At 40.6% G+C, this 27980-nt stretch overlaps 3 protein-coding genes and 1 pseudogene across 9 annotated transcripts; all 4 read right to left on the minus strand.

Moving 5' to 3' along the window:
* Positions 1-34: 34 nt before the first annotated feature.
* Positions 35-13852, minus strand: LOC147176605 (uncharacterized). 6 transcript variants are annotated; one of them, XM_086070445.1, is made up of 7 exons: positions 13455-13852; positions 13245-13307; positions 11890-12141; positions 9243-9317; positions 6654-6899; positions 3133-3330; positions 35-2538 (listed from the first exon to the last, which is right to left on the minus strand). In XM_086070445.1, the coding sequence occupies exons 1-7, from the start codon at positions 13570-13572 to the stop codon at positions 1061-1063; spliced, it is 2430 nt and encodes an 809-aa protein (XP_085926571.1). In that variant the 5' UTR covers positions 13573-13852; the 3' UTR covers positions 35-1060. The 6 variants fall into 6 exon arrangements, 5 of the variants coding, with proteins under 5 accessions (XP_085926571.1, XP_085926576.1, XP_085926577.1 ...); XR_015094297.1 differs by lacking the exon at positions 35-2538 and adding an exon at positions 8987-9165 and having other exon boundaries at positions 3137-3244; XM_086070450.1 differs by lacking the exon at positions 35-2538 and having other exon boundaries at positions 3137-3244.
* Positions 13853-14481: 629 nt separating this feature from the next.
* LOC147176606 (uncharacterized) lies at positions 14482-20671 on the minus strand. Its single transcript, XM_086070478.1, has 2 exons — positions 20233-20671; positions 14482-16515 (listed from the first exon to the last, which is right to left on the minus strand). Exons 1-2 carry the CDS (start codon positions 20366-20368, stop codon positions 15683-15685), a joined length of 969 nt encoding a protein of 322 aa, XP_085926604.1. The 5' UTR covers positions 20369-20671; the 3' UTR covers positions 14482-15682.
* Positions 20672-21020: 349 nt separating this feature from the next.
* Positions 21021-23697, minus strand: LOC147176607 (uncharacterized). Its single transcript, XM_086070474.1, has 2 exons — positions 23248-23697; positions 21021-22796 (listed from the first exon to the last, which is right to left on the minus strand). The coding sequence occupies exons 1-2, from the start codon at positions 23369-23371 to the stop codon at positions 21682-21684; spliced, it is 1239 nt and encodes a 412-aa protein (XP_085926600.1). The 5' UTR covers positions 23372-23697; the 3' UTR covers positions 21021-21681.
* Positions 23698-25008: 1311 nt separating this feature from the next.
* LOC147176608 (uncharacterized) lies at positions 25009-27651 on the minus strand (annotated as a pseudogene). The gene is made up of 2 exons (XR_015094299.1): positions 27321-27651; positions 25009-26712 (listed from the first exon to the last, which is right to left on the minus strand). The product of XR_015094299.1 is annotated as an uncharacterized LOC147176608 (transcript).
* Positions 27652-27980: the final 329 nt, after the last annotated feature.

A 27980-nucleotide genomic window follows, 5' to 3' on the forward strand; every position in this document is an offset into this window, starting at 1 on the left:
TTACATTGATTTAATCAAAATAATAAACACAATATTTAAAGTTTTTTTTTTATTCAAAAATAAATCCTATGCAAAATGTTCAGACAACAATAATGCACAGTATACTGATTTTTAAATCAGTTTTAACGTATACTTAACATTCATAGCTTGTGCAAAAAACAAAAAAAATTAATAAAGCTATTCATAGCGTGAGCATTACTTGCTTAAATGCCCTATTTAAGTAGTTCGTAGCTATTGTAAACACGTCTTGTAAACCACCCATCCAACATTCTGTCACTTGAGCAAAATTACAACTCACCATAACATTTGGATAAAACACAATTTAAAAAAAAAGCTTTTAATAATAAAACAGAAGACAAAGGTGTATTTATTAATTAATATGCAACTACATTTCACAATTTAGCTGTTTTGATTTTTAAAATGACAAATTAATTGTATTTGTTGCCCTGTTTTAAATAGATTTCATCTAATTATAAGATAGATAGATAGATAGATAGATAGATAGATAGATAGATAGATAGATAGAACTAAGTATATGTTTAGGCAAGGTAACTATTTACATAGCACATTTCATATACAGGTACAAGGCAACTCAGTGTGCTCACACAAGCATTCACAAACAACACAATTAAAGACATTAAAGCAACGTAAAGAAATAAAAAATTGTGATTTTTTTTTTTTAATGGAGCAATTGAAATTTAATCCACGCAAAGTGCAAAGTGTATAAAATTGCCCAGTCTAAAATATTATGGAAAGAAGTTCACAATTTTATTTCAGTTTGGAACCACATCTTTCCTTTTACTTTGAATAAATTTGAATAAACACAGACTATCCACTTGTGACCAAAATTAAAAAAAAATCTATATTGTCATCATATTGTTGAAGTTGTCTAAATTGAATACACGTGCATTTTTGAAAATAAAATTTAACAATAATGATAATAGCAAGAACTAACGGATCCACTGTGCGATCTTTTCTTACAATCTGAGCAACCCAAAACATTTTCTTCAGTGTCTTTTTTTTGACAAATGTTCCTCTTGAATGAATCTCTTACAACAAACTAAGAAGGCAAACGTTTTTCACCAGCGTGTGTTCTTGTATGCGATGTTAAATTTGACTTTACAGAGAATCTTTTATCACAAACTGAGCAGGCAAAAGGTTTTTCCCCAGTGTGTGTTCTCGTGTGCCTAATTAGACTTTGCTTTACGGAAAACGTTTGACCACAAACTGAGCAGGGAAAAGGTTTCTCACCAGTGTGTGTTACTGTGTGCAATTTTAAATTTGTCTTAGCAGCAAATGTTCGACCACAAATTGAGCAGGCAAAAGGCTTCTCCCCTGTGTGCGTTCTTGCGTGCGTTGTTAAATTTTGCTTTACGGTGAACGTTTTACCACAAACTGAGCAGACAAAAGGTCTCTCACCAGTGTGTTTTTTTACATGTGTTGTTAACTGTACCTTGGCAAAGAATTTTTGATCACAAATGGAGCAGGCGAAAGGTTTTTCTCCAGAGTGTCTTTTTGTGTGCCTTTTTAAGGCTTCCTTTGCCGTAAAGGTTTTATCACAAGCTGAGCAGGCAAAAGGTTTTTCTCTAGTATGTACTCTTGTGTGCCTATTTAACTCTTCCTTTGTATTAAAGGTTTTACCACAAACCGAGCAAGGAAAAGGTTTTATTCCGGTATGTGTTCTTGTGTGTACCATTAGAGTATTTTTATTAGTGAATCTTTTTTCACAAACTGAACAGGAATAAGGTTTTTCTCCAGTGTGTGTTCTTGTGTGTCTTGTTAGTTGCCCATTCCCACTGAACCGTTTACCACATACTAAGCATACATAAGGTTTCTCTCCAGTGTGTGTTCTTGAGTGCCTTCGTAATTCTATACTACTAGCAAATGTTTTATCACAAACTGAGCAAGCAAAGGGTTTTTCCCCAGTGTGTGTTCTCGTGTGTGTTGTTAGGTTATCTTTCCTCGAAAACTCTTTACCACATACTGAACAGACAAAAGGTTTTTCCCCAGTGTGTGTTCTGGTGTGCATTCTTAAATGCGTCTTTCTAGAGAATATTTTCCCACAAACGGAGCAGACAATACGTTTTTCTCCAGAGTGTGTTCTTCTGTGTTTTTTCAAGGATAACTTGTTGGCAAACGTTTTGTCACAGTGAGAACATTTCACTCGTCTGTTGCCAGTGTGACGCTTTGTATCACTTTTCCAATGTTCATCATCATCATCATCATCATCATCATCAGAGCCACATTTGGAAGAGTGTGAAGTCATGTCGTCACCTGAAAGTGGCGCTAAAAGGCCGTCTGATTGTGATCCTCCATCATCATCATCATCATCATCATCATCTTCACTCTTCACACTAACAACAGTCAACGGAAACTTGGTGATTTCATCCTCCTGCTCTTCTTCTTTAATGTGAGGAGGTTCTAGCTCCTCCTCTTTAACATGATCGAGATTTAGCTCTTCTTTCATCTGTGGAGTCTCCTTCTCTTGAATTCGTGAAGACTCCTGTTCCTCAGGACGGAGATCTTCTTCACGGAGGTCTGCAGGACACAAGAAAACAATAGTCAAGCTTTGCTCAGTCAAGTCTTAGGTTGCATTTTATTGTTTCAAAAATGTCTTGCCAATGTTTAACGTAATATAAGATGAACTGAAGAAGATGGTTGGATAAAAGGTGAATTGTCTTCAACAAATAAGTGTTGTCCAGTTGGCTTGACGATGAGCAAAAGAGTTAAATCAGCTACGGCACTTTGCAAACAAATTCTTGGCGTCTTCTCTCAGAGCTGGAAAAATAAAAATAGCCCTGACATTAATTTAATGGAACTGGGCACTCACTACTTATAAAATGTCCCACAGTGGGGCTTAAGGCAAATTTACAGTTTATCCGACAAAATTACAATAGTAACTGAGTACTAACATAGTAACCTCACTGTACCATACATAAATAAGTCAATGATAAGTAAAGCCTAAATGTGTGCCCTCCCAGCCTCTGCCTTATCTGGCTTGCATGCGCAGATGCGTTATGCTCCTCACGAGCACCCGTGCGCGGGTGACGTAAGCACATTGTAAACAAATACATAAATACAAAACATATCCTACGTGGTTGGTAAGCAAGTGAGAGAAACAAGTGAACAAACCTGCTCTGTGCAAGTCAACTGGAGGATCCAACTTGCAAAGCTCGTCCAGTAGACCGCTTTGTGGTTTGACGTCCTCTTCTGTTCCACAAAGTTCCCCCTTGTACTCTCCTGTCTTTCTTGCACACATTTTCACGCCAATGTTTGCACTCAATTGATCTCCTCTTGGCGATGCAAACACGCGCGTCTCTTTGTTAGCGCCTAGCAAGCACAGCAAAGTTAGCCAGGGAAGCTTTAACGTGCACTCAAGCGAGTTTATCCAGACACGAAGATATAACTTATTCTGGTTTAGTCCAGTAATGTAGTGATGGACTTACTATGTAGTGGATCAAGTCCGTTTATAGTGTTAATTCGAGAGGAATGGTCGTTAAGCGCGTCCAAGTCGCGATCTGCGGGGCCTACAAATCGGCAATGCGCATATGCACCAGGTTGGCCATTTTTATGACGTTGTACGGCTACACCACTAGGACAAAATACGTATTAAGTAACTGCGCAGACAAAATACGTATTAAGTACCTGCACAATGCATATGCATAAGAAAATTGTAATAAATATAAGACAGATCTTGTAAGAATTATTTGACTTGTTTAAGATAATATTACTCAAGTAAAAATTAATACTTATAATAATAATAATACATGAGTAAGAGTAAATAAGAATTCAGTGAGAAGACTACTCAAGTACTAACTGTTGCTGCTGATGTTTACATTTTTCCCCATCGGAGCAAAAACAAAGACAAATAAAGTATTGTGCAAATTCAGCCATTGTCCAACAATATCTCTGTTTACTACATTTATCGATAATCATAAAGTAAATAATTTTTGGCAGCTATGTTTATGATAGTACATACGACCATGAAACTGCACAGACAAAACAAATAGACAATAATAAAGATATCTGCAACATTCTTAAGTTAGATGTCGAGCTTTTGTTAACATTTCCACATTGGGCATCTCGTTATGAAACAGTTTCTGTTCACTTCTGAACATGGGCTTAAAGCAGTGCTTCTCAATTATTTTTCGTTATTCCATCTGCAACCCCAGGAAGAAGAAAATATATTGCTCACCCATCCAGATGAAGTAAGGATTTTGAGAAAGAGTCTGGCTTTTTGCAATGGATCCATGGTACTTGGCAACAAATTACTGTTTTGCAAATGTTGAAGATGATTCTAGAGATGTAAGAAAGCCACTAAAAGAAAACTGGAACTTTGATTTTGATTTTAATAGCCTTAGGTAATACTGTAAAACAAACAGTCAATTGCACAGGAAAACAAAGCCAACCAAAATGGCGCAGGGTGAAGTCGCAGTTTATCAAGCCGATGTCTTTTCTTTTCTTTTTTTTTACAAGACAAATGTAATTCAAAGAAAACCATGTCACGAAAACTAAACAAAAACACGTATTACATTTGTTTTATAATTCCACCCAGTCAAGCCAACAAAACAATTACTCTGTTTAAAGAGGATGCTGAGTGATACAGGACAGCAAATCTACAAACCTTGTTGACAGAATGCCAAGTACTTTACGCACATTTTAATAAACTGATGGAAAACCACTCATTTGCATTTTTGAAAATTAAAGCTTAGCAATATATTAGAACCATTCAACGCTCCACAATTGTGAATGTCCTTCAAACTTTGGATCTATGCGCTCCATTATGAATTTTATGCAGGACAATATTTGTCTTTGCCACTAATTGTACATGCGTCACCTGCATGGCGATCATGTTGTTTTTTTTCTTTATTATATCTCCCTCCCCTCACACACATTTTGGTATTTCAGATTTTCCGGTTTTTATATTTACAGTTGCTTTTTTTCTACAGTATGAATGCAATTTTTTTTATGTTCAGCTCCCGTTCACTAAAATTGTACTGTATTTGTTTGTTTTATATATACTGCATTGTACTATTTAAAAAAAAATAGAATTCTCAACTCAACTTTATTTATAAAGCACTTTAAAACAAGCATTGCTGTATGCAAAGAGCTGTACATCGAACATAAATCATGCAGTAAAGATAAGGAAAACAAGAAAACAGAACAAATATTATACGTATGTATACAAATACATAAACTTTATATCAATGAATTAATAACGATGAAGGTAAATGAGTGAGTGAATAATTGTTGTGAATGTGTGTGAATAATAATTAAAAAATTATTATTTAGAGCCTCTAGTGTGAAACTCTTGAGCGTCTTTGTGTGATCGGTAAATTTTGACGGTGGCTTGTTACTTTAAATTAATTTAAATATTGCTGCCGCAAAGGATTGTGGGTAGCATACAAAAGAGGGCCGGTGATCACTTAATCTATGACTACAAATTGAGCAAGGAAAAGATTTGTTTTTAGTGCGTTTTATCAAATGTTCCTCTTGAATGAGTCTCATCGCAAACTGAGCAGACGAAAAAGGTTTTTAGCCAGTGTGTGTTCTTGTGTGCATTGTTAAGGTTGCCTTTACGGAAAAAGTTTCCCCACAAACTGAGCAGACAAAAGCTTTCTCCCCAGTGTGTATTCTTGTGTGTTTTTTTAAATCGCTTTTGAAAGAAAACCGTTTGTCGCAAACTGAGCATGCAAAAGGTTTTTCCCCAGTGTGTCTTGTGCTGTGTTTTTTTAACTGTATCTTTGTACAGAATGTTTTACCACAAACTGAACAGGCAAAAGGCTTTTCTCCACTGTGTGTTTTTGCGTGCCGAACTAAACTTTGCTTGAAAGTAAAAGTTTGACCGCACACTGAGCAGACAAATGGTTTTTCTCCAGTGTGAATTCTTGAGTGCATTATTAAATCTTTATTTGTATACCACGTTTTACCACAAACTGAGCAGAGAAAGGGTTTTTCCCCGGTGTGTGTTATGATGTGTTTTTTTAATCCACTTTGGTAAACAAACTGCTTATCGCAAACTGAGCAGACAAATGTTTTTTCCCTAGTGTGTGTTCTTGTGTGAATTTTCAAATCTTCATTTGTATAATATGCACGACCGCAAACTGAGCAGACAAAAGGTTTCTCACCAGTGTGTATTCTTGTATGCATTGCTAATTTTTTCTTAACAGAAAATTTTAGACCACAAACTAAGCATGCATGACGTTTTTCCCGAGTGTGTCTTTTTCTGTGCACTTTTAAATAGGCCTTTGTGGAAAAGGTTTTCCCACAAACTGAGCAGACAAAAGGTTTCTCACCAGTGTGTCTTCTTGTGTGTATCTTTAAATGCGTCTTTCGAGAGAATCTTTTGTCACAAACTGAGCAGGCAAAAGGTTTTTCACCAGTGTGTGTTTTTGTGTGGCTTGTCACGTGTGACTTCCTCGCAAAGGTTTTACCACAAACCGAGCAAGCATAAGGTTTGATTCCAGAGTGTATTATCGTGTGCTTTTTCAAAGCATCTTTTATAGCAAATTGTTTAGCACAAACTGAGCAGGCAAAAGGTTTTTCTCCACTGTGTATTCTTACGTGTCTGTTCAAGGTTGACTTGTCGAAAAAAGTTTTGTCACACTGAGAACATTTCACTCGTCTGTTGTCAGCGTGAGACGTCATATCACCTTTTGAGGGTTGATCATCATCAGAGTCAGAAGAGTGCGAGGATCTGTCGTCACCATCTGAAAGCGGCGCTACGAGGCCATCGGCATCTTCACTCTTCACACTGACACCAGTCCATGGAAACGTGGTGATGTCATCCTTCTGCTGTTCTTTTTTTATGTGTGGAGGCTGTGGCTCCTCCTCCTCCTCTTTAATTTGTGGGGGGTGTGGCTTTTGATGGTCAGGTTGGAAATTTTCTTCGCTGACATCTGCAGAACACAGAGAGACAAACTCCAGTCCAGTTGCCTTCATTCAACCGTTGCAAATTACCATGACAACGACTGACCATCTGCAAAGACAGAAAAAAGATTTGCAGAGGGAGGAGAGCTAGACCTAGAAACTAGACCTCCTTTGAGGCAGTCTAGAGTTTTGTCTCTTTTTTGTGACCAAATTGGCAATGAGCTGATCGTGGAACACCCAGGGAGAAGTCTACCAAATTCACAAACACGCTCGAATAACACTTGAAAAGTGAGATGCGGCCATCTTAAGGCTGAGTGCAGTCTACTTTCTGTAATTGCCAGATGCGTTGGCATGCCAGCTGTGTCCGACGGAACGCCCAGAAAGGCGCAAGACGGCCACGAACAGCACAGGACTGTGTTGCGCTGCCACGAAAATTGAGATGCACCTATTTTTACGACAAGTGACAGTCTACAAAAATAGAGCATTAAAAGCCCAAAAATTTATGTGCCACATAAAAAGTAGCCCATTCATTCCAAATGACATATTCAAAAACTTTATTGCAATCTACAGAACAAACATGGCTGTGCATGAATGAAAACAACATGAAAAAGACGAACACAGGAAACGTGACAATGGCGGGTGATTCGAGTATAACACCGCTTGTTGAACGTGGGAATAGAGAAGCAAAATATTTTGCTGCAAAAGCATAAGCAAGCTAAGGAGGCTGCGCAAAACGACTACGACACGGCTATCCGCCATTGTTGTTGACAGACTGACGGTTTGTTTGCGCGCAGTCACGCGAGAATTGGAGCCTACGTCATCATCAATGCGTCGTCATCGAGCTGCAACCATTACGTCATCACTGGAGTTGTATCCTGCATATGGTGTCCAGACAGACATTTTGAAATATTTCCACTCTGGAACCCGGTTTCAAAAGTGATCGGTTTCAAGCTCCGAAATTGCGGCATCGTGTGGACAAACGGCCTAAACGGTAAGAAACTTTGAAGCTGGATACATTGAAACTGGCTTTCATGTGGACGGGGCCTTAAACTTAAACACGGGTCTGGGGAGTGCAGCAAAGGTCGGCAAAGCACTTGGCGAGGCGAATGCAAGAGGAGCCAGGCGGCGGTCGTGCACTCAAGTGGGGGGTGGGTGTCGTTTGTAGCCAATAGGGCTGCCGGCGGCGAAGATAGGCATTTGTAGGTCCAGTGGTTCTAGCGCGAGGGCAAGTGGTAGTTAGGGCTGGGGAAGTAGGAGAGCCGAACCGCTGGTTGACCAGCACCGTTGCAGAGCATCTGTCCCACCCTATTCCAGTGCTTGGACGCGCCGCTGGCCTTGGGACGCGCGGCACGGAGCGCAATTCGGGTTGCGCAACGAGCGCCAGCCACGGCGGTAGCCGTTCTCGGTGGCCCCTTCACGGACTGCATTCCAGGTCGGACGAACAAGCGCCTTGAGTGAGCTTTCACGAGCCGGCCACGTCGGTAGAGCGCTCTGATGTGGGCCGGCATCCCCCCAGTGGACTCCTGCCAAGAACTGGCGGAAGGGTCTTGGCCAACGGGCCGGTTAAGTAGATTATCGGGTTTTAGAAAGAGGGTGTAAGTATGGGGGAATTTCGGGTTAGGTTTTAGGTGGGCGTGATTTAATAATTGTTTTATGGTTGACGATTGCAATAAAGGTTGTGATTAATGGTACTCGGAAGTGTGCGCTATGGTATTTCCCGTCTCTGACTCCGGACCTAACCAGTGAAAGGTGGTGGCAGCATATAGCTAAACTGCGGTTTAGTTAACCTGAAAAGGTTTATTAAAAAAATTGGGGGGTGCCACCACCCCTTTAATTTCTAGATTTATTTTGACCGATTCAAACCATTCCAACTTAAAATTTAAATTTTGTTTTCAAAACAAACGTATTTCTTTTTTGACCGATTCAAACCATTCCAACTTAAACTTTAAATTTTGTTTTCAAAACAAACGTATTTCTTTTTTGACCGATTCAAACCATTCCAACTTAAAATTGAAATTTTGTTTTCAAAACAAACGTATTTCTTTTTTGACAGCTTCAAACAGTTCCAATGTTAAACGTTGAGAACAAAAGGTGTCGTGTCGTGAAAGGTGTGTACCTTATTCACTGCCATGGAGGCGATGATTTATTGCTTGGGAGTGACGCTGCAACTAAAGCGGCACTAGTAGCCGTTGAGGCTCGGTGCTAACTGGCTGGTTAAATGGCATCCGCACAAAAAGTGCTTTAAGCAACACATTAGCTTGTGTGCGTTCAGTCAGTCTCTACGGTTATACACTACTGGGAAAATCAAAAACATATTATTCTCAGTTTGGCTATTCAATCAATGTATTTTGAGGTGCAAAAACATCCATTACCAAAACTTCTGCAATGGAGAGCTTCACGGTCACCCCTGGGTCCACATAACGATGAGGGGACGCCATCAGCTCCACCTAGTACACATCATTGGATGTTAATAGTGTCAAATTTAATTTAACCTAAAAAGCTAACAAGGATCTCATTAATAAATAAGCGCAGGAAATGAGGGGAAGAAGTGAACAAACATGCTCTGTGCAAGACAACTCGAGGTTCCAACTTACAAAGCGCAATCAGTTGGTAGTGTGGCTTGATGTCTTTTTCTGTTCCACAAAGTTCCTCTTTGTACTCTGTGATCTTTCTTGCACACATTTTCACACTTGATCACAATAGCGATGTGTTGCTAACGCGCGTCTCTTTGTTAGCGGGTAGCAAGCTAAGCTAATTTAGCCAGAGAAGCTTCAACATGCACCCAGACGAGTTTGCCTGGACACGAAGTTTGAATTTATTCCGCTTTAGTCCAGCAAAATTGTGACGAACGTAATATGTCGTGGTTTCAGTCTGTTTAGTAGTCATTCGAGAAGAACCATTGCATTTAGTGAAGCGCGTGTCCAAGTCACGAACAGTGGCGCCGCCCTAATTCACAGTGCGCATGCGCAAAACGTCTGAAAGCAGAAAAATAAATAAAAAAAACACTCACACCCCCACTCCTACGCCCCCCAAACTAACTTGCCCAATGTCAGCACGTTTGTGATTGATTGATTTATTAGTTTTGATTCAAAACAAACAAACCAACAAAAACAGTTATCAATACAAATAAAACCAATACAGAATTGTACAGGAAAACAAAGCTGACTGAAAAAGCACATGCCCTTCTTTTTTTTTTTTTAACAAGACAAATGTAATTCAAAGAACATCATCCGGGCGCCAATACAAATTGTATCCCCTCACATAGTGAAATTAATTCATGAAAACAAAAACAAAACACATTTTTAAACAAAAACAAACTTGTTACACACAAAAATCCAGTCAAGTAAAAAAAAAAAACACTACACGGTTGTGCTGAGTGATCAGTACAGTTGCAAACCTACAAACGGCAAGTACTGTACACAAACGTTAATAAACTGATGGAAAACCACCAATTTGCATTTTTTGAAAATGAAGTTTAACGATATATCCGGATCATTTGACACTCCACGATTGTGAAAGTCATTCAAACCTTGGACCTATCTGCGCCATTATGTATTTATGCAAGACAATATCCGATCTTTATATATATATATATATATATATATATATAGATAGATAGATAGATAGATAGATAGATAGATAGATAGATAGATAGATAGATTTCGGATATTAATGTTGCAAATGATATGATGTGACCGATGTAACCTGTTATAATGTGTCCCAAAGTAAAAATGAATAAAACTAATATGCCGTAAAGGATTGTGGACTGGATAATATACAAAAGAGGGCCGGTGATCACTTAAACTATTACTACAAACTCAGCAAGGAAAATGACTTTTCAGTGTGTTTTATCCAATGTTCTTGAATTCATCTTATCACAAACTCAGCAGGTAAAAGGTTTTTAGCCAGTGTGTGTTCTTGTGTGCATTGTTAAGGTTGCCTTTACGGAAAAAGTTTCCCCACAAACTGAGCAGACAAAAGCTTTCTCCCCAGTGTGTGTTCTTGTGTGTTTTTTTAAATCGCTTTTGAAAGAAAACCGCTTATCGCAAACTGAGCATGCAAAAGGTTTTTCCCCAGTGTGTCTTGTGGTGTGATTTTTTAACTGTATCTTTGTACAGAATGTCTTACCACAAACTGAACAGGCAAAAGGCTTTTCTCCACTGTGTGTTTTTGAATGTCTAAATAAACTTTGCTTGAAAGTAAAAGTTAGACCACACACTGAGCAGACAAAGGGTTTTTCTCCAGTGTGAATCCTTGAGTGCATTATTAAATCTTTATTTGTATGCCATGTTTTACCACAAACTGAGCAGAGAAACGGTTTCTCCCCACTGTGTGCGATTGTATGTTTTTTTAATTCACTTTGGTTAAAAAAACGTTTATCGCAAACAGAGCAGGCAAGAGGTTTTTCCCTAGTGTGCGTTTTTGTGTGCCTTTTTAAATCTTGATCTGCATAAAATTTACGCCCACAAACTGAGCAGACAAAAGGCTTATCACCAGCATGTATTCTTGTGTGCAATGTTAAATTTTTCTGTCGAGAAAATTTTAGACCACAAACTAAGCATGCGTGACGTTTTTCTCTAGCGTGTACTAGAGTGTGCTGTTTTAAGCTGTCTTTGGTAGACAATCTTTTCCCACAAACTGAGCACACAAAAGGTTTCTCACCAGTGTGTCTTTTTGTGTGCATCTTTAAATGCGTCTTTCGAGAGAAACTTTTGCCACAAAGTGAGCAGGCAAAAGGTTTTTCACCAGTGTGTGTTTTTGTGTGGCTTGTCACATGTGACTTCCTCGCAAAGGTTTTACCACAAACTGAGCAAGCATACGGTTTTATTCCAGAGTGTATTCTTGTGTGCTTGTTTAAATCACCTTTTAAAGCAAACTGTTTACCACAAACTGAGCAAGCAAAAGGTTTTACATCACTGTGTAATCTTTCGTGTCTTTTCAAGGTTGACTTGTCGAAATAAGTTTTGTCACACTGAGAACATTTCACTCGTTTACTGTCAGCGTGAGACGTCATATCACCTTTTTTTGAGGGTTGATCATCATCATAGTCAGAAGAGTGTGAGGATCTGTCGTCACCATCTGAAAGTGGAGCTACGAGGCCATCAGCGTCTTCACTCTTCACACTGACACCAGTCCATGGAAACGTGGTGATGTCATCCTTCTGCTGTTCTTTTTTTATGTGAGGGGGCTGTGGATCCTCCTCCTCCTCCTCTTTAATTCGTGGGGAGTCTGGCTCTTGCTGTTCAGGATATAAATTTTCTTCACTGACATCTGCAGAACACAAAGAGACAATCTCCAGTCCAGTTGCCCTCATTCAATTGTTGCAAATTACCATGACAACAACTGACAATCGACAAAGAGCGAAAAAAAGATTAGGGATGCACACATTTTTTTTTTCAAGCTGAAAGCGAAAACTTTCTGCATCTCAAGACTGATACGATAACAATTTTTTAAAAATTATTATTATTATTATTTTTGACTTAATTGTAGTTTGTGCTGTACGAAATTCAGAATTGAACTGAGAATGACACCTAAACTCCAATTTAATTCTTGGGTTTGAGTTGAGGTGGCAAACAGGAATTGCAATTCAAATTTGAATAGCAGGAAGTAAAATTGAAATTCAAAGAAAGTCAAAATTAAAGTGTATTTAAAATAAGCGTTACAGTATGTGGTCTCTAGCACAAAGCGCAGTCCAACTGTGCACATGGGTGGAGTTTTCTTTCTTTTGGTATTTTGGTAGATCTGGCCGTAATGGCCATTTGCGCCATTGTACACTTTTGTGGAATGGAACAAAGTGTTTTCACGGCCAATCGTAGTGGCCTCCTTCATATGCAGAGGAAGGAGACCTCGGAGCGAAGTCAACCCGAGTACGCTGGGCCTGACGTTGCGGAAACAGAGTCGCTCAGGTCCGTGCATGACATCGGCAGATAAAAAAGATCTCGCCTTGCGGATGATGTGATGTGGGCAATCAATAATGTGGCGACCACGACATATGTGGAGGACCGCCCCACAAAGCACTCCTAATGACCCCCACCACTCACACTAATTACAGTACTGCATGGCTGTATTAAAAATATATTTTGGATGATAATGATAATAATCCATTAAATTGATTTCTCCTAGGGCTCTCACAAACAATTGTATATTAGATATTAAAGATTTTTCTACATCATGCATGCTCCACCAATACCCAGATTATTTTTAACTGAAAATGCGCCTATCAGCTTGTATCTTCGTTTCAGTGTTTAGTGTTCTCCCCAAACAGTCCAAACTCAAGTGTGGCGCCATGGCACAATCTTTGCACAGTGGTTGCAGTTATGCTTTAGGCCAGGATGGAACTCGCGAGTAAAAAAAAGAAGAAAAAAAAGTGCAACCTCTGCACTGGCGAGCTTCATCTTTGGGTCCACAGAATGATGAGGGGACACCATCAGATCCACCTAGTACACACCATTGGATGTTAATAATGTGAAATTAAATTTAACTTAAAAAGATAACAAGGATTCCATTAAAAAATAAGCGCAGGAATATTTTTAAGTAGTTAGTAAGCAAATGAGGGGCAGAACCCGCCGCAGAAGTAAACAAACCTGCTCTGTGCAAGACAACTAACTTGCAAAGCGCGTCCAGTTGGTGACGTTGTGGCTTGATGTCCTCTTCTGTTCCACAAAATTCCTCCTTGTAATCTGCCGTCTTTGTTGTACACATTTTCACGCCACGATCACAATACTTAACACTTAATTGATCTCTTCTTAGTGATGTGTTGCAAACAAGTGTCTCTTTGTTAGCGGCTAACAGGCTAAGCTACTTTAGCCAGGACACGAAGTTCGAATGTATTCTGTTTGTAGTCCAGTAAAATAGTGACGCGCGTATTGTGTCGAGGTTTCAGTCCAGTCAGTAGTTATTCGAGAATAATTATTTCATGAAGCGCATGGTCAAGCCACGACCTGCGAGCTTTACATAATCGACACCGCGCATGCGCGACGGATCGGCCATTTTGATAGCATGTTACGGCTACAACACTAGGACAAAACACTTTTGTAGTGGCTGCACTTCTGCGGTGGAAAAGTGTATTTATTAAAATGCAACTAAATTTCACAACTTAGCTGTTTAGATTTTTAAAATGACAAATTAATATATATTAATTAGATTTGTTGCCCCGTTTTAAAATATAATTAGATAAAAAATAGATAGATACTCTTAACCTATTTTCATTATTGTAATATGTAAACTATGACACAATAGATGACACAGACAACTATGCAGTGTTTTTTTAATGTAAAAATTGTGCCTGAATCATAGCCATGTTAATAAGATTATAATAAACAAATCCGTTTTTAAATCCACCAAGAACTCAGCGAGTTATAAATATTTAAGGGCACAAATCATCCACGTTTGCCTCTCCTAAAATGGCAGACCACCAGTGATGACGGTGCCGACGCTGCCTTGATCTATGATCAAGCCTACGGCTTTTTGAATAAGACAAATATAACTCAAGGAAAATTGTCAACTCGCCAACACAAATGTCATCAATTTTCATCACAAATGAAGTCATGAAAAGAAAAAAAGAAAAAAAAAGTTTGTTTCATAAAAAAATTCCACTCAGCCAAATCAAAAATTTTTTTACACTGTTTATTAAAGTGGATGCTGAGTGAGCAGTAGAGCTGCAAACTTACAAAATAGTTTGCTGCACAAAAACATTGCTGACAATGAAATATTGTTTTAAAAAAAAGTGATTTCTCAACTGATGATGTGTGTGAATGGCGGATGGAAGTAGAAAATCACAGGTTGTCCTTTTTATTTCCTAATCCTGCTTTCGACTTTTCCACAATTTTATCCCGGTCTTGCTTGGTCTTCACGATACTGTTTGCTCCCCAATATTATTTTAACAGACCTCTGAGACAATCACAAAGCAGGTGTATTTATACTGAGACGAGATTAAACAGAGATGGACACTTTATCATCATCAGTCGTTTACTTCAACATTAGATCATTCAGAAATAATCAGGGAGTCAGTTGGCTGCACTGAGAGAAAAGGGGGTGAATAACTCCACATGCCCTATTTTCAGCTATTTATTTGAAGAAGAAAAAAATCAATCAAAACAAAAATACAATAAAAAAATCAATTACATTTCATTAGACTTCACAATTGACCCCCAGTTAGTGTTGATTCTTCACAAAAAATAAATAAATCCTATTTTATATCTTTAATGTTTGAAGCCTGAAATGTGGCAAAAGATCAAAAAGTTCAAGGGGGACTAATACTTTCGCAAGGCATTGTATAATTTCTTTAAAATCGTACTTCCACCAAAGGGTTAACTTGTACAGTTTGAACTCGCAACCATGCTTCTCACTTTTTTCCCGTGCCGACAGAGATAGCAAGGTATGCATCTTTCTTTTTTCAACCACTGGGTTGCATTGCCTGCTGCCATTTTAGGTTGGGCCGCCATTTTGGAATCACTATCTGTGGGACATTAAAAATTTCACTTCCTTGTATTTGTATTTCAGATCTTTATATTTCACTTTGCTAATTTATGGACATATTTTAATATTTTTTTTATATTTGCCTTAATGCCATACAAATTATTGAGAACCAACCAATAGTAAAATTCTGAAGGATTTTGGATCGGGTTGCGCCGGGCAATCTTGGGAATTCCAACTTTTTGGGGTCAGCTTTTTCCCCGGGCAGCTAAACACTTTTAAGAATTAACTTTTGCTCTCAAAGGAAAGGGAGGTTTGTGGGCAAAAACAAGAATCCAAAGAGGGCCCGTGATCACTTAATCTTTTACCACAAACGGAGCATGCAAACGATTTTTTTTCAGTGTGTTTTTTTGTGTTTATTCAAATGTTCTTTTTGACCGAATCTTTTATCACAAATTAAGCAGGCAAAAGGTTTTTCCCCAGTGTGTGTTCTTGTGTGCTTTGTTAAATTGTCCTTCCTAGCAAACATTTGCCCACAAATGGAGCAAGCATATGGTTTTTCCCCAGTGTGTGTTCTTGTGTGAAGTGTTAAAGTGCGTCTTGCAGTAAAGCTTTTCCCGCAAACTAAGCAGCCAAAAGGTTTTTCCCCAGTGTGTGTTCTTGTGTGCCTTGTTAAATCTCCATTCTGAATAAATCTTTTCCCACAAACTGAGCAGGCAAGAGGTTTTTCTCCGGTGTGTATTCTCGTGTGTCTTGTTAAATCTCCCGTCACAACGAATCTTTTCCCACAGAATGCGCAGGCATAAGGTTTTTCTCCAGTGTGTCTTCTTGAGTGTTTTTTCAAGCTTGACTTGCTGATAAAAACTTTGTCACACTGAGAACATTTCACTTGTCTTTTGTCATTGTGAAACATCATATCACCTTTCCGGTGTTCATCATCATCATCATCATCATCATCATCGCCGTCGTCATCGTCAGAAGCCTGCGACGTTGCGTCGTCACCATCTGAAAGTGGCGGTAGCAGGTTGTCATCTGTTTGTGATCCCCCGCAGTGTTCTCCATCACTTTCTTCACTCTTCACAATGACAACAGTCAATGGCAACTTGGCGATAGCAACCTCTTGCTCTTCTTCTTTAATTTGAGGCGGCTCTGGCTCCTCCTCCTCTTCTTCTTGAATTTGTAGAGACTCTGCATCCTGCCGCTCGGGACAGAGATCTTCTTCATTGACATCTACAGGACACAAAAAGACAAAAAGAGAATCATTTTTTTAAGTCAAGCCTCAAGCAGAGTTGCCTTGATGCAAACAATGCGTTTGACCCTTTAGAGTGGTGCAAACTAAATGAGTGCAACATGTCTCATCTTATCAAGAAATTCTACCAGCACAGCACTGGGGGCAATATTGACATGAGGGATGCACGATAACTGTTGCCGACTTTTGTTTTTGTAAACTAATGAATCCGTTATTGCAGCCTAAAACTAAAAAACATTGTAATTCCACTTCCTACTAATGCAGCGGGGTCTGAGGATGACACAACGTACAGTCGCATGTTTTGATATTTTCTCAACTCACTAAATTCAGACAGTGAGGTGATGAGCAATCTCAGAAGCTTTGATACCAAAAAGGTGGTCATGTTATGTTTAGACCTGATAAAAAAAATTATCAATTAATTAGTTAAGAATTATTTATTTGGATTTTTATTTTCCCCTCCGTGAGTCATCGCCTTATCGTGGTGGAGGGGTTTGCGTGTCCCAATGAGCCTCGGAGCTATGTTGTCCGGGGCTTCATGCCCCTGGTGGGGCCACCCATGACAAACAGGTCCTAGCTGAGGGACCAGACAAAGCATGGCTCAAATGACCCCAATGATGAAAACAAACTTTGGATCTTTGTTTCCCTTGCCCGGACGCGGGTCACCGGGGCCCCCCTCTGGAGCTAGGCCTGGAGGCGGGGCTCGAAGGCGAGCGTCTGGTGGCCGGGCCTATACCCATGGGGCCCGGCCGGGCACAGCCCGAAAAGGCAACGTGGGTCCCCCTTCCCATGGGCTCACCACCGGTGGAAGGGGCCAAAGGGGTCGGGTGCGCAGTGAGTTGGAGTGGCAGCCAAAGGCGGGGGCGAGCTCGCTCTGGGGACATGGAATGTCACCTCTCTGACAGGGAAGGAGCCCGAGCTGGTGTGCAAGGCTGAGAAGTTCCGACTAGATATAGTCGGACTCGCCTCCACACACGGCTTGGGTTCTGGTACCAATCCTCTCGAGAAGGGCTGGACCCTCTTCCACTCTGGAGTTGCCGACGGTGAGAGGCGCAGAGCAGGTGTGGGCATACTTCATTGCCCCCCGACTAGGCGCCTGTACGTTGGGGTTTACCCCGGTGAATGATTGGGTAGCCTCCCTCCGCCTTCGGGTGGGGGGACGGGTCCTGATTGTTGTTTGTGCTTATGCACCGAACAGCAGCTCAGAGTACCCACCCTTTCTGGAGTCCTTGGAGGGTGTGTTGGAGAGCGCTCCCCCTGGGGACCCCCTCGTTCTGCTGGGGGACTTCGACGCTCACGTGGGTAATGACAGTGAGACCTGGAGTGGCGTGATTGGGAGGAACGGCCCCCCCTGATCAAAACCCGAGCGGCGTTTTGTTATTGGACTTCTGTGCTCGCCACGGACTGACCATAACGAACACCATGTTCAAGCACAAGGGCGTCCATATGTGCATTTGGCACCAGGACACCCTAGGCCGCAGTTCGATGGTCGACTTTGTAGTCGTGTCATCGGATTTGCGGCCGTATGTGTTGGACACTCGGGTTAAGAGAGGGGCGTTTTTTTATGTTTTTTGGATTTGTTGGGGTCTGGATGTTTCTTGGGCTGGGGAGGAGTTCTGGTGGGGGGTGTCTGATCGGTGCTGGATTTCACCTTCCTTGGTTTTCTTCGGTCCCCTCGGGTCTCCTGGTGTTCGGTTTAGGTGAACGGTATGAGATTTTTTCTAATAGGTTTTCTGGTGAGCTAACAAATACACGCACGCACGCACGCACGCACATACACATACTCACCCACACACACAAAAAAATATATATATTAAAATAAAAAAAATAAAAAATAAAAATAAAAAGAGCAATGATGATGACATTTCCGAATGAACAATACTGAGCTCTTAAAAAAAAAAAAATAATAATAATAATAATAATAAGGAAAGGGGCGGAGCTGTCAACTGATCACCACCTGGTGGTGTGTTGGCTCCGATGGCGGGGTAAGATGCTGGTCCGGCCAGGCAGACCCTAACGTATTGTGAGGGTCTGCTGGGAACGTCTGGCAGAATCCCCTATCAGAAAGAGTTTAAACCTCCGGCAGAACTTCTCCCTTGTCCCGGGGGAGGCGGGGGACATTGAGTCCGAGTGGACCATGTTCCGCGCTTCCATTGTTGAGGCGGCCGATCGGAGCTGTGGCCGTAAGGTGGTTGGTGCCTGTCGTGGCGGCAATCCTCGAACCCGCTGGTGGATGCCGTCAAGCTGAAGAAGGAGTCCTATTGGGCCTTTTTGGCCTGTGGGACTCCGGAGGCTGCTAACAGATACCGGCTGGCCAAGCGGAATGCGGCTTCGGCGGTCGCTGAGGCAAAAACTCGAGACATGGAAGGAGTTCAGTGAGGAGATTTAACAAGGCCGTGATCTCCAGCTCTCACTGGAGCGGTTCGCAGCCGAGTGCGGGATGAGGATCAGCACCTCCAAATCCGAGACCATGGTCCTCAGTCGGAAAAGGGTGGAGTGCCCTCTCCGGGTCGGGGTTGAGATCCTGCCCCAAGTGGAGGAGTTCAAGTATCTTGGGGTCTTGTTCACGAGTGAGGGTAGGTTAGAGCGGGAGATCGACAGGCGGATCGGTGCAGCGTCTGCAGTGATACGGACGCTGTATCGGTCCGTTGTGGTGAAGAAGGAGCTGAGCCGAAAGGCAAAGCTCTCGATTTACCGGTCGATCTACGTTCCTGTCCTCACCTATGGTCACGAGCTGCGGGTCGTGACCGAAAGAACAAGATCCCGGATACAAGCGGCCGAAATGAGTTTCCTCCGCAGGGTAGCCGGGCTCTCCCTTAGAGATAGGGTGAGAAGCTCGGTCATCCGGGAGGGACTCAGCGTCGAGCCGCTACTCCTCGGCGTTGAGAGGAACCAGTTGAGGTGGCTCGGGCCTCTGGTTCGGATGCCTCCTGGGCGCCTCCCTGGGGAGGTGTTCCGGGCATGTCCTACCGGCGGGAGGCCCCGGGGACGACCCAGGACACGCTGGAGAGACTAAGTCTCTCGGCTGGCCTGGGAAGGCCTTGGGATCCCGTCGGAGGAGCTGGCTGAAGTGGCTGGGGAGAGGGAAGTCTGGATTCCCTGCTAAAGCTGCTGCCCCCGCGACCCGACCCCGGATAAGCGGAATTGAAGACGGAACGGAACTGATTTTTATTTTACATTTGTGGAATTTGAGATTTTGCTGTCCAAAAAATACATAATGAAGTTTCATTTATTAAGAATATCTCTTTACGCTATTAATTCTGGGAAATGTAAGAGATATTTATTGATGACAATGAGTTTATGTGAAACTAATACATGGGATCACAGTCTAATCATACCCCAAAGTATGATTAATCTATTTTCAGGATCAAATTGATCCAGATTTGGGATTTAGATTTTGAAATGTGCAACACAGGCTCAAATCTGGATGAAAGGCGGGATTGGATTTCCAAATCTGGATTTAAAATGTTAATATTAAATTTTAGATCAGATCTGGGTTTAATCTAATCCACCAAGTGGATTATGTTGGAAATAGTGGGCCCATCAGATCCACCTAGTACAAATTGGTGGATGTTGTCCTTTATGTCAAATTAAATGTGTGACCTAAAATACTAACAATGATTACATTAACAAACACAGGAATAGTTTTAAGAATATTAAGTACTAGTTGGTAAAGAAGTGAGAGGAAGAAGTGAACAAACCTGTTCTGTTTAGTAAAACAACTCGTGGTGGTGGCTCCAATTTGCAAAACGAGTCCAACAGATGACGTTGTGGCTTGATGTCCTCTTTTGTTCCACAAAGTTCCTCCTTGTACTCCGGCGACTTTCTTTTATACATTTCCACGCGACAATCACAACACTTTACACTCACTTGATCTCTTAGCGATGTGTTGCTGACAAACTCGTCTTCTTGTTAGCGGCTAGCAAGCTAAAACAAATTAGCCAAATAAATCATCGTGCTCTATTGAGGAGTATATCCGGACAGGACAGGAAGATGTAATTTATTCAGTTTTAGCCCATTAAGTAGTCATGCATGAACCGTGCCGAGGTTTAGTCCGTTCAGTAGAAATTCGAGAAAAAAATATTTTGTGAAAATCTGCGGCGTCTACACAATGGACATTTGACAATGTGCATACGTATTGCAGCGTCAACCACGCATGCGCAACACTTCTGCTACGGCAATCTCACTGGGACAAAAGACTTGCATACTATATTGTAATATTTGTATGAAAGTGTGGGTAAAATTACTAAACTGTGGGAACATATTACTAAATTATGGGGACAGTTTAGTGATTTTTTCTCATACCCTGGCAACAGTGGGGCTCCGTAATATCTCCGCGTAAAACTGCATCACGATGTCAGAACCATTAGCAATGAAATGTGTGTTGTGTTAAGTCTTACACAATGCCCCAACATCATATTAGAGTTTGTAGACGTCTAATTCATTTTCCATTTATTTCAGGAAATAGCATTTGATAATAAAACACAGATACATGCATACACATTTTATTTTATAACCTCCTAACGAGGAAGTGTTTCACACCAGAACAAATAAGGAAGGAAACGTTTCTAACTGTGCCTGAAAATGAGCAGGAAGAATAAAGTATTTTTGAGTCCCACCCGCTTTCGCATAAATATCCGTACAACAAGCTTCTTTGGTGCTGACTGCAAAAAAAAACTGTTCCCAAGAATTCCATTGGATGCAACAGATGCTAACAAAGTGAGACGAAAACAGAGTAAACACACAAAACATACACCATAAAAAGGTGACATTGTCAGAAGAAGATTGTATTTCTGAAAAAGAGCCCAAGATTTTGTCATTTCAGAGCTGTTCTACGGGTTTTCCTTTGGATGTTTTTTTTTTTTTAATCCTGTAACAATGGAGCAGTGCTGGAAAATGCAGGATTCTCTTATACCATACGCCAATATATATATTGTAGAAGATTTTCCCCCATATATATATATACTCATGAAAAATTGACAGAGCTGAGTGTAGAATGTTAGAAAATGCAACCAATGAGCATATCGGGTATTGAAATTGTGGACGTCACTGTTGAACTGGAGGTAGGCTCGTCTTTTGCCGCACAAAATCTGTCGGGCCCATATTTGACAGGGAAGATTCCATATTATTCCGACAGACAGCAGAGCCTTTCAGCTGCTCTTTTCACTCGCACACTTGTGTATCTTGACCTGATCCTTACGAGTGAATCTTTTATCACATAAATTGCAACTGAATGCTTTTTCTCCTCTGTGTGTTTTTGTGTGCCTCATTAAATTTGAGTTGCGGGTGAATCTTTTACCACAAACTGAGCAGGGAAAAGGTTTTTCCCCAGTGTGTGTTTTTCTGTGTGCTATTAAATGTCCCTTCTGTCTGAATTGTGTGCCACAAACTGAACAGGAAAAGGGTTTCCCCCCAGTGTGTGTTCTCGTGTGTGCTGCTAAATGTCCCTGATCGTTGAATCTCTTACTACAAACTGAGCAGGCAAACGGTTGTTCCCCAGTGTGTGTTCTTGTGTGCTTCGTTAAATTGTTCTTTCTAGCAAACGTTTGCCCACAAATGGAGCAAGCATAAGGTTTTTCCCCAGTGTGTGCTCTTGTGTGAAGTGTTAATGTGTGTGCTGCAGTAAATCTTTTCCCGCAAACTAAGCAGCCAAAAGGTTTTTCCCCAGTGTGTGTTCTTGTGTGCCTTGTTAAATCTCCCTTCTGAATGAATATTTTCCCACAAACTGAGCAGGCAAGATTTTTTTCTCCAGTGTGTATTCTTGTGTGTCTTGTTAAATCTCCCGTCACAACGAATCTTTTTTCACAAAATAAGCAAGCATGAGGTTTTTCTCCAGTGTGTCTTCTTGAGTGTTCTATCAAGTTTGACTTGCTGATAAAAACTTTGTCACACTGAGAACATTTCACTTGTCTGTTGTCATTGTGAAACGTCATATCACCTTTTCCGTGTTCATCATCATCATCATCATCATCATCATCATCATCATCATCATCATCATCGCCGTCGTCATCGTCAGAAGCCTGCGACGTTGCGTCGTCACCATCTGAAAGTGGCGGTAGCAGGTTGTCATCTGTTTGTGATCCTCCGCAGTGCTCTCCATCACTTTCTTCACTCTTCACAATGACAACAGTCAATGGCAACTTGGCGATAGCAACCTCTTGCTCTTCTTCTTTAATCTGAGGAGGATCTGGCTCCTCCTGCTCTTCTTGAATTTGTAGAGACTCTGCATCTTGCCGCTCGGGACGGAGATCTTCTTCACTGACATCTACAGGACACAAAAAGACAAAGAGAGAAGATTTTTTTAAGTGTAACTGTTGCCGACTTTTGTTTCATGGGATCATAGCCTAATCCTACCCCAAAATGGGATTAATTTAATGGCTATTTTCAGCATCAGACTGATCCAGATTTGGCATTTAGATTTTGAAATACGCAATACGGGCTGAAATCTGGATTAAAGGCAGGAATAAATGTCCAAATCTGAAATTGAAATTTTAAGATTAAATGTGGTTTGAATTACCGAATTTTAGACAGATCTGGGTTTAATCTAATCCACCAGGTGCAATCCGAGCTAGTACAAAATATTGGATGTTGTTATTTATGTCAAATTAAAAGTAATCTCAAATGCTAACAATGCTTACAATTAATAAACACGGGAATACTTTAAGAATATCAAGTAGTTGGTAAACAAGTGAGAGAAAGAAGTGAACCAGTCGTACGGTGTGATAAAACATCTCGTGGCTCCAATTTGCAAAGCGAGTCCAACCGATGACGTTGTGGCTTGATGTCCTCTTTTGTTCCACAAAGTTCCTCATTGTACTCCGGTGTCTTTCTTGTACACATTTTCACGCGACTATCACAACACTTTACGCTCACTTGACCTCTTTTTTTAGCGACGTGTTGCTGACAAACTCGTCTTCTTGTTAGCGGCTAGCAAGCTAAAACACATTAGCCAAAGAAGTCATCGTGCTCTCTGACGAGATTATCCTGATAGGAAGATGTAATTTAGTAGTCGTTTTAGTCCATTGTGTAGTGATGTACGAACTGAGTCGAGGTTTAGCGCGATTAGTAAATACTCGAGGAAAATGATTTCGTGAAAATCTGCGGCGTCTACACCATTGACAATGTGCATAGGTTTTACAGCGGCAGCCACGCATGCGCAGCACTTCGGCCACAGTTGGCCGCATGCTACGGCTACCTCACTGGGACAAAAGACACGCATAAAATATTATAATATTTGTATAAAAGTGTAGGTAAGATTACTTAACTGTGGGAACATATTACTAAATTATGAGGACAGATTAAAAAAAAATTCTCATAACCTGGCACCAGAGGGGGGATTCCATTAGCACAAAATGTAAACTAGAACATTTGCTAAGTGTTGTGTTGTCTTACACAATGCCCTAACATCATATTGGAGTTTGTAGCTGTTTAATTCATTTTCCATTTATTTCAGGAAATAGCATTTGATAATGAAATACAGATGAACATACATACACATCTTATTTTATATCTTCATAACAAGGGAGTGTTTCACACATAAACAAATAGGGAAGCAAACGTTTCTAACTGCGCCTGAAAATGAGCTGGAAAATTTTTATTTTTCAGTCCCACCCGCTTTCTCATTAATATCCGTACAACAAGCTTCGTTGCTGCTGACTGCAAAAAAACACTTCCCAAGAATTTCGTTGTATGCAACAGATGCTAACAAAGTGACCGGCAAAGGTGAGAAGAAAACTGAGTAAATATACAAAACACACACACAAAAAAAAGTGACATTGGCAGAAGCAGATTCTATTTCTGAAAAAGAGCTTAAGCTTTTGTAATTTCAAAGCTGCTCTACAGGTTTTCCTTCGGATGTTCTAATATTTGAAATGTTCTGTGGTGGCACCTTGGTATGAGAAAACCTTGAAAAACTTGGTGTCATCAAACGAGGCTGGATAGCATTAAAAGCAGCAACTCAAATGGCAAAATGATTTAGGTTGAACAGCAGCAATAAATGATCATGTCATTTGCATAATAATGATAGATTATACAGTATTTGATAAGGTATTACAGCAACTTCTAATAAAATTTGAGAATAAAATGAGTTACAATACTGAACCTTGAGTTTTGTTTCGTTTTGCGACTACACAACTGAGCAGTGGTGGAATATGCAGGATGCTCTTACATCATACTAATCGTCTATGAATAGTGTAGACCTGTGAAGATTTTATTCCTGACATACTCATGGAAAATTCACAGAGCTGGCTGTGGAACGTTAGGAGATGTAACCAATGAGCATATCGTGTATTGAAATTGTGGATGTCACTGTTGAACAGGCCCATATTTGACTGGGAAGATTCCAGCTTTTCAGCTGCTCTTTTCACTCGCACACTTGTGTATCTTGACCTGATCCTTACGAGTGAATCTTTTATCACATAAATTGCAACTGAATGCTTTTTCTCCTCTGTGTGTTTTTGTGTGCCTCGTTAAATCAGAGTTGCGGGTGAATCTTTTGCCACAAACTGAGCAGGGAAAAGGTTTTTCCCCAGTGTGTGTTTTTCTGTGTGCTATTAAATGTCCCTTCTGTCTGAATTGTGCGCCACAAACTGAACAGGCAAAGGGTTTTTCCCCAGTGTGTGTTCTAGTGTGTGCTGTTAAATGTCCCTGATCGTTGAATCTCTTACTACAAACTGAGCAGGAAAAATATTTTTCTCCAGTATGTATTCTTGTGTGTTTTGTTAAATGTTCCTCTTCAATGAATCTTTTATCGCAAAGTAAGCAGACAAAAGGATATTCTCCGGTGTGCGTCCTTGTGTGCAGTGTTAAACTTTTCTTTACAGAGAATGTTTTACTACAAATTGAGCAGGTGAAATGTTTTTTTCCAGAGTGTGTTTTTGTGTGCTTACTTAAATTGCCTTTTGCCGAAAATGTTCTACCACAAACTAAGCAGGCAAAAGGTTTTTCTCCTGAATGTGTTCTTGAGTGCCTTGTTAAATCTTCCTTTGTAGAGAAAGTTTTATCACAAACTGAGCAGGCAAAAGGTTTTTCTCCTGAGTGTGTTTTTGTGTGCCTTGTTAATCTATCCTTTCGTGAGAAAGTTTTACCACAAACTGAACAGGCAAAAGGTTTTTCTCCAGAGTGTGTTCTCGTGTGCCTTGTTAAATCTTCCTTTCTAGTAAAACCTTTACTACAAACGGAACAGGCAAAAGGATTTTCTCCGGTGTGAATTATTCTGTGCGCTATTAAAAGTCTCTTTTGAGAGAATCTTTTTTCACATCCTGAGCAAGCAAAAGGATTTTCTCCCGTGTGCATTCTTGTGTGAACTGTTAAAAGTCTCTTTTGAGTGAATCTTTTCCCACAAACTGAGCAGGGAAAAGGTTTTTCTCCAGTGTGTGTTCTTCTGTGTGCTTTTAAATGTCCCTTCTGTCTGAACCTTGTACCGCAAACTGAACAGGGAAAGGGTTTCTCCCCAGTGTGTGTTCTTGTGTGTATTTTTAATTCTCCTTTTATAGAAAACCCTTTACCACATACTGAACAGGCAAAGGGTTTTTCTTCCGTATGTGTTCTTGTGTGTGTTGTTAAATGTCCTTTATCAATGAATCTTTTGCCACAAGCTAAGCAGACAAAAGGTTTCTCCCCAGTGTGTGTTCTCGTGTGCAGCGTTAAACTTGTCTTTACAGAAAATGCTTTACCACAATCTGAGCAGACAAAAGGTTTTTCCCCCGTGTGTGTTCTTGTGTGAATTTTTAAATGTCCCTTATGAGTGAAGCTTTTACCACAAACTGAGCACACAAAAGGTTTTTCTCCGGTGTGTGTCCTTGTGTGTATTATCAAGGATGACTTACTGGCAAAAGTTTTGTCACACTGAGAACATTTCACTCGTTTGTTGTTGTTGTCGATGTGACATGTCATATCACCAGAAGTGTGTTCATCATCATCCTCATCCTCATCGTCAGAAGAGCGCGACGTCATGTCGTCACCTTCAGAAAGGGGAGCCAAGAGGCTGTCTGATTGCGAACCTCCGTCGTGCTCACCGTCACTTTCTTCACTCTTCACACTGACAACAGTCACTGGAGACTTGGTGACAGCATCCTCGTGCTCTTCTTCTTTTATGTGAGGAAGCTCTTGCTCCTCCTCTTCTTTAATTTGGGCGGACTCCAGCTCCTGCTGCTCAGGACCAAGATCGTCTTCATAGAGCTCTGCAGCTCACAAGGAAACAAACACACAGATCAGCCAAGTCTCATGTCATGACTTTATATATGTATTATTGTTTCTACATGTTTTGGATTTTTTTTTAAAGATAATCTAGGATGAACTGAAAAAGCCTATAATATTAGAGGGAACGTCAACCCCCAAAAAATCTGGGGGGGATTAGTGTTACATGTATTCTATTTTCAATACACGTGGCCTCACTTGCGATAAATTTATTTGTATGACCCTAAGGTGGTCCCATACCAAAGGGGAACCTTTGCATCATGACTTGAAGTCAAAGGCCAATTTTGGGTGCTTAACCTCACAACTATTACCTGGATGACTGAGAATCTACACACAAATATTTGCATGCACTCCAAAAATAGAATCGGAAACAAAACCATTCAATGAAAATAATGATATTTTTTTCTGAGTGATCAGAGTCCAAGTCTGTCTGTAATATTGACCATGCTCCTGGCTTCACATAATCATGAGCGGAAGGGACACCATCAGATCCACCTCGTACACTATATTGGATGTTAATGTTTTAGTAAATGTAATGGGATGCCATCAAAAAGTATTATAACGCAGCCACTAAGTGAGAAAAAGAACAAACCTGCGCTGTCGAAAGCAACTTGTGGCTTGACGTCCTCTTCTGTTCCACAAAGTTCTTCTTTGTGCTCTGCTGTCTTTCTTGCACACATTTTCACGCAACAAACACAACACTTTGCACTCACTCGATCTATTTCCAAGTGCAGTGTTGTTGACTACGTTCTGTTATTGGCGATCAGCGAGATAATCGTGCACCGAGACGAGTTAATCCGGACACATTCATTTATGACGTTCGGTAAATTGAAATGGTCGTACGGCGTCGAGGCTTTAGTACGTTCAATACTAATTTAGGAAGGCTTATTGAGTGAAGCGCGTGTCCAAGCCACGACCTCTGACTTATACACGTTCTGCATTGCGCATGCGCGACATGTCGACCATTTTAGATAGCAAACTACGGAAACTACACTAGGACAAAATACGTAAGGGCTGCCTTCACAATAAAATTGCACACACGTGGAAGAAATTTATGTAGAAATAGTAATGATAATAACAACGTAAAATACGTTATGTATATACGAAACTCTTTCGTATTGTTTATATGGATTTTAACTCAAATTCCAATATATTGGGACGTTGTATAAAACTAAAAAAAAAGAAAAAAGAAATCGGCACTTGGAGCACCACGTGACCAAATCGGAAAACGGGATCATTAAATTTCTGTGTC

Source organism: Leptonotus elevatus, chromosome 3, assembly GCF_054856555.1.
Source record: "Leptonotus elevatus isolate MCC_2025b chromosome 3, RoL_Lele_1.0, whole genome shotgun sequence".
NCBI lineage: Eukaryota > Metazoa > Chordata > Actinopteri > Syngnathiformes > Syngnathidae > Leptonotus > Leptonotus elevatus.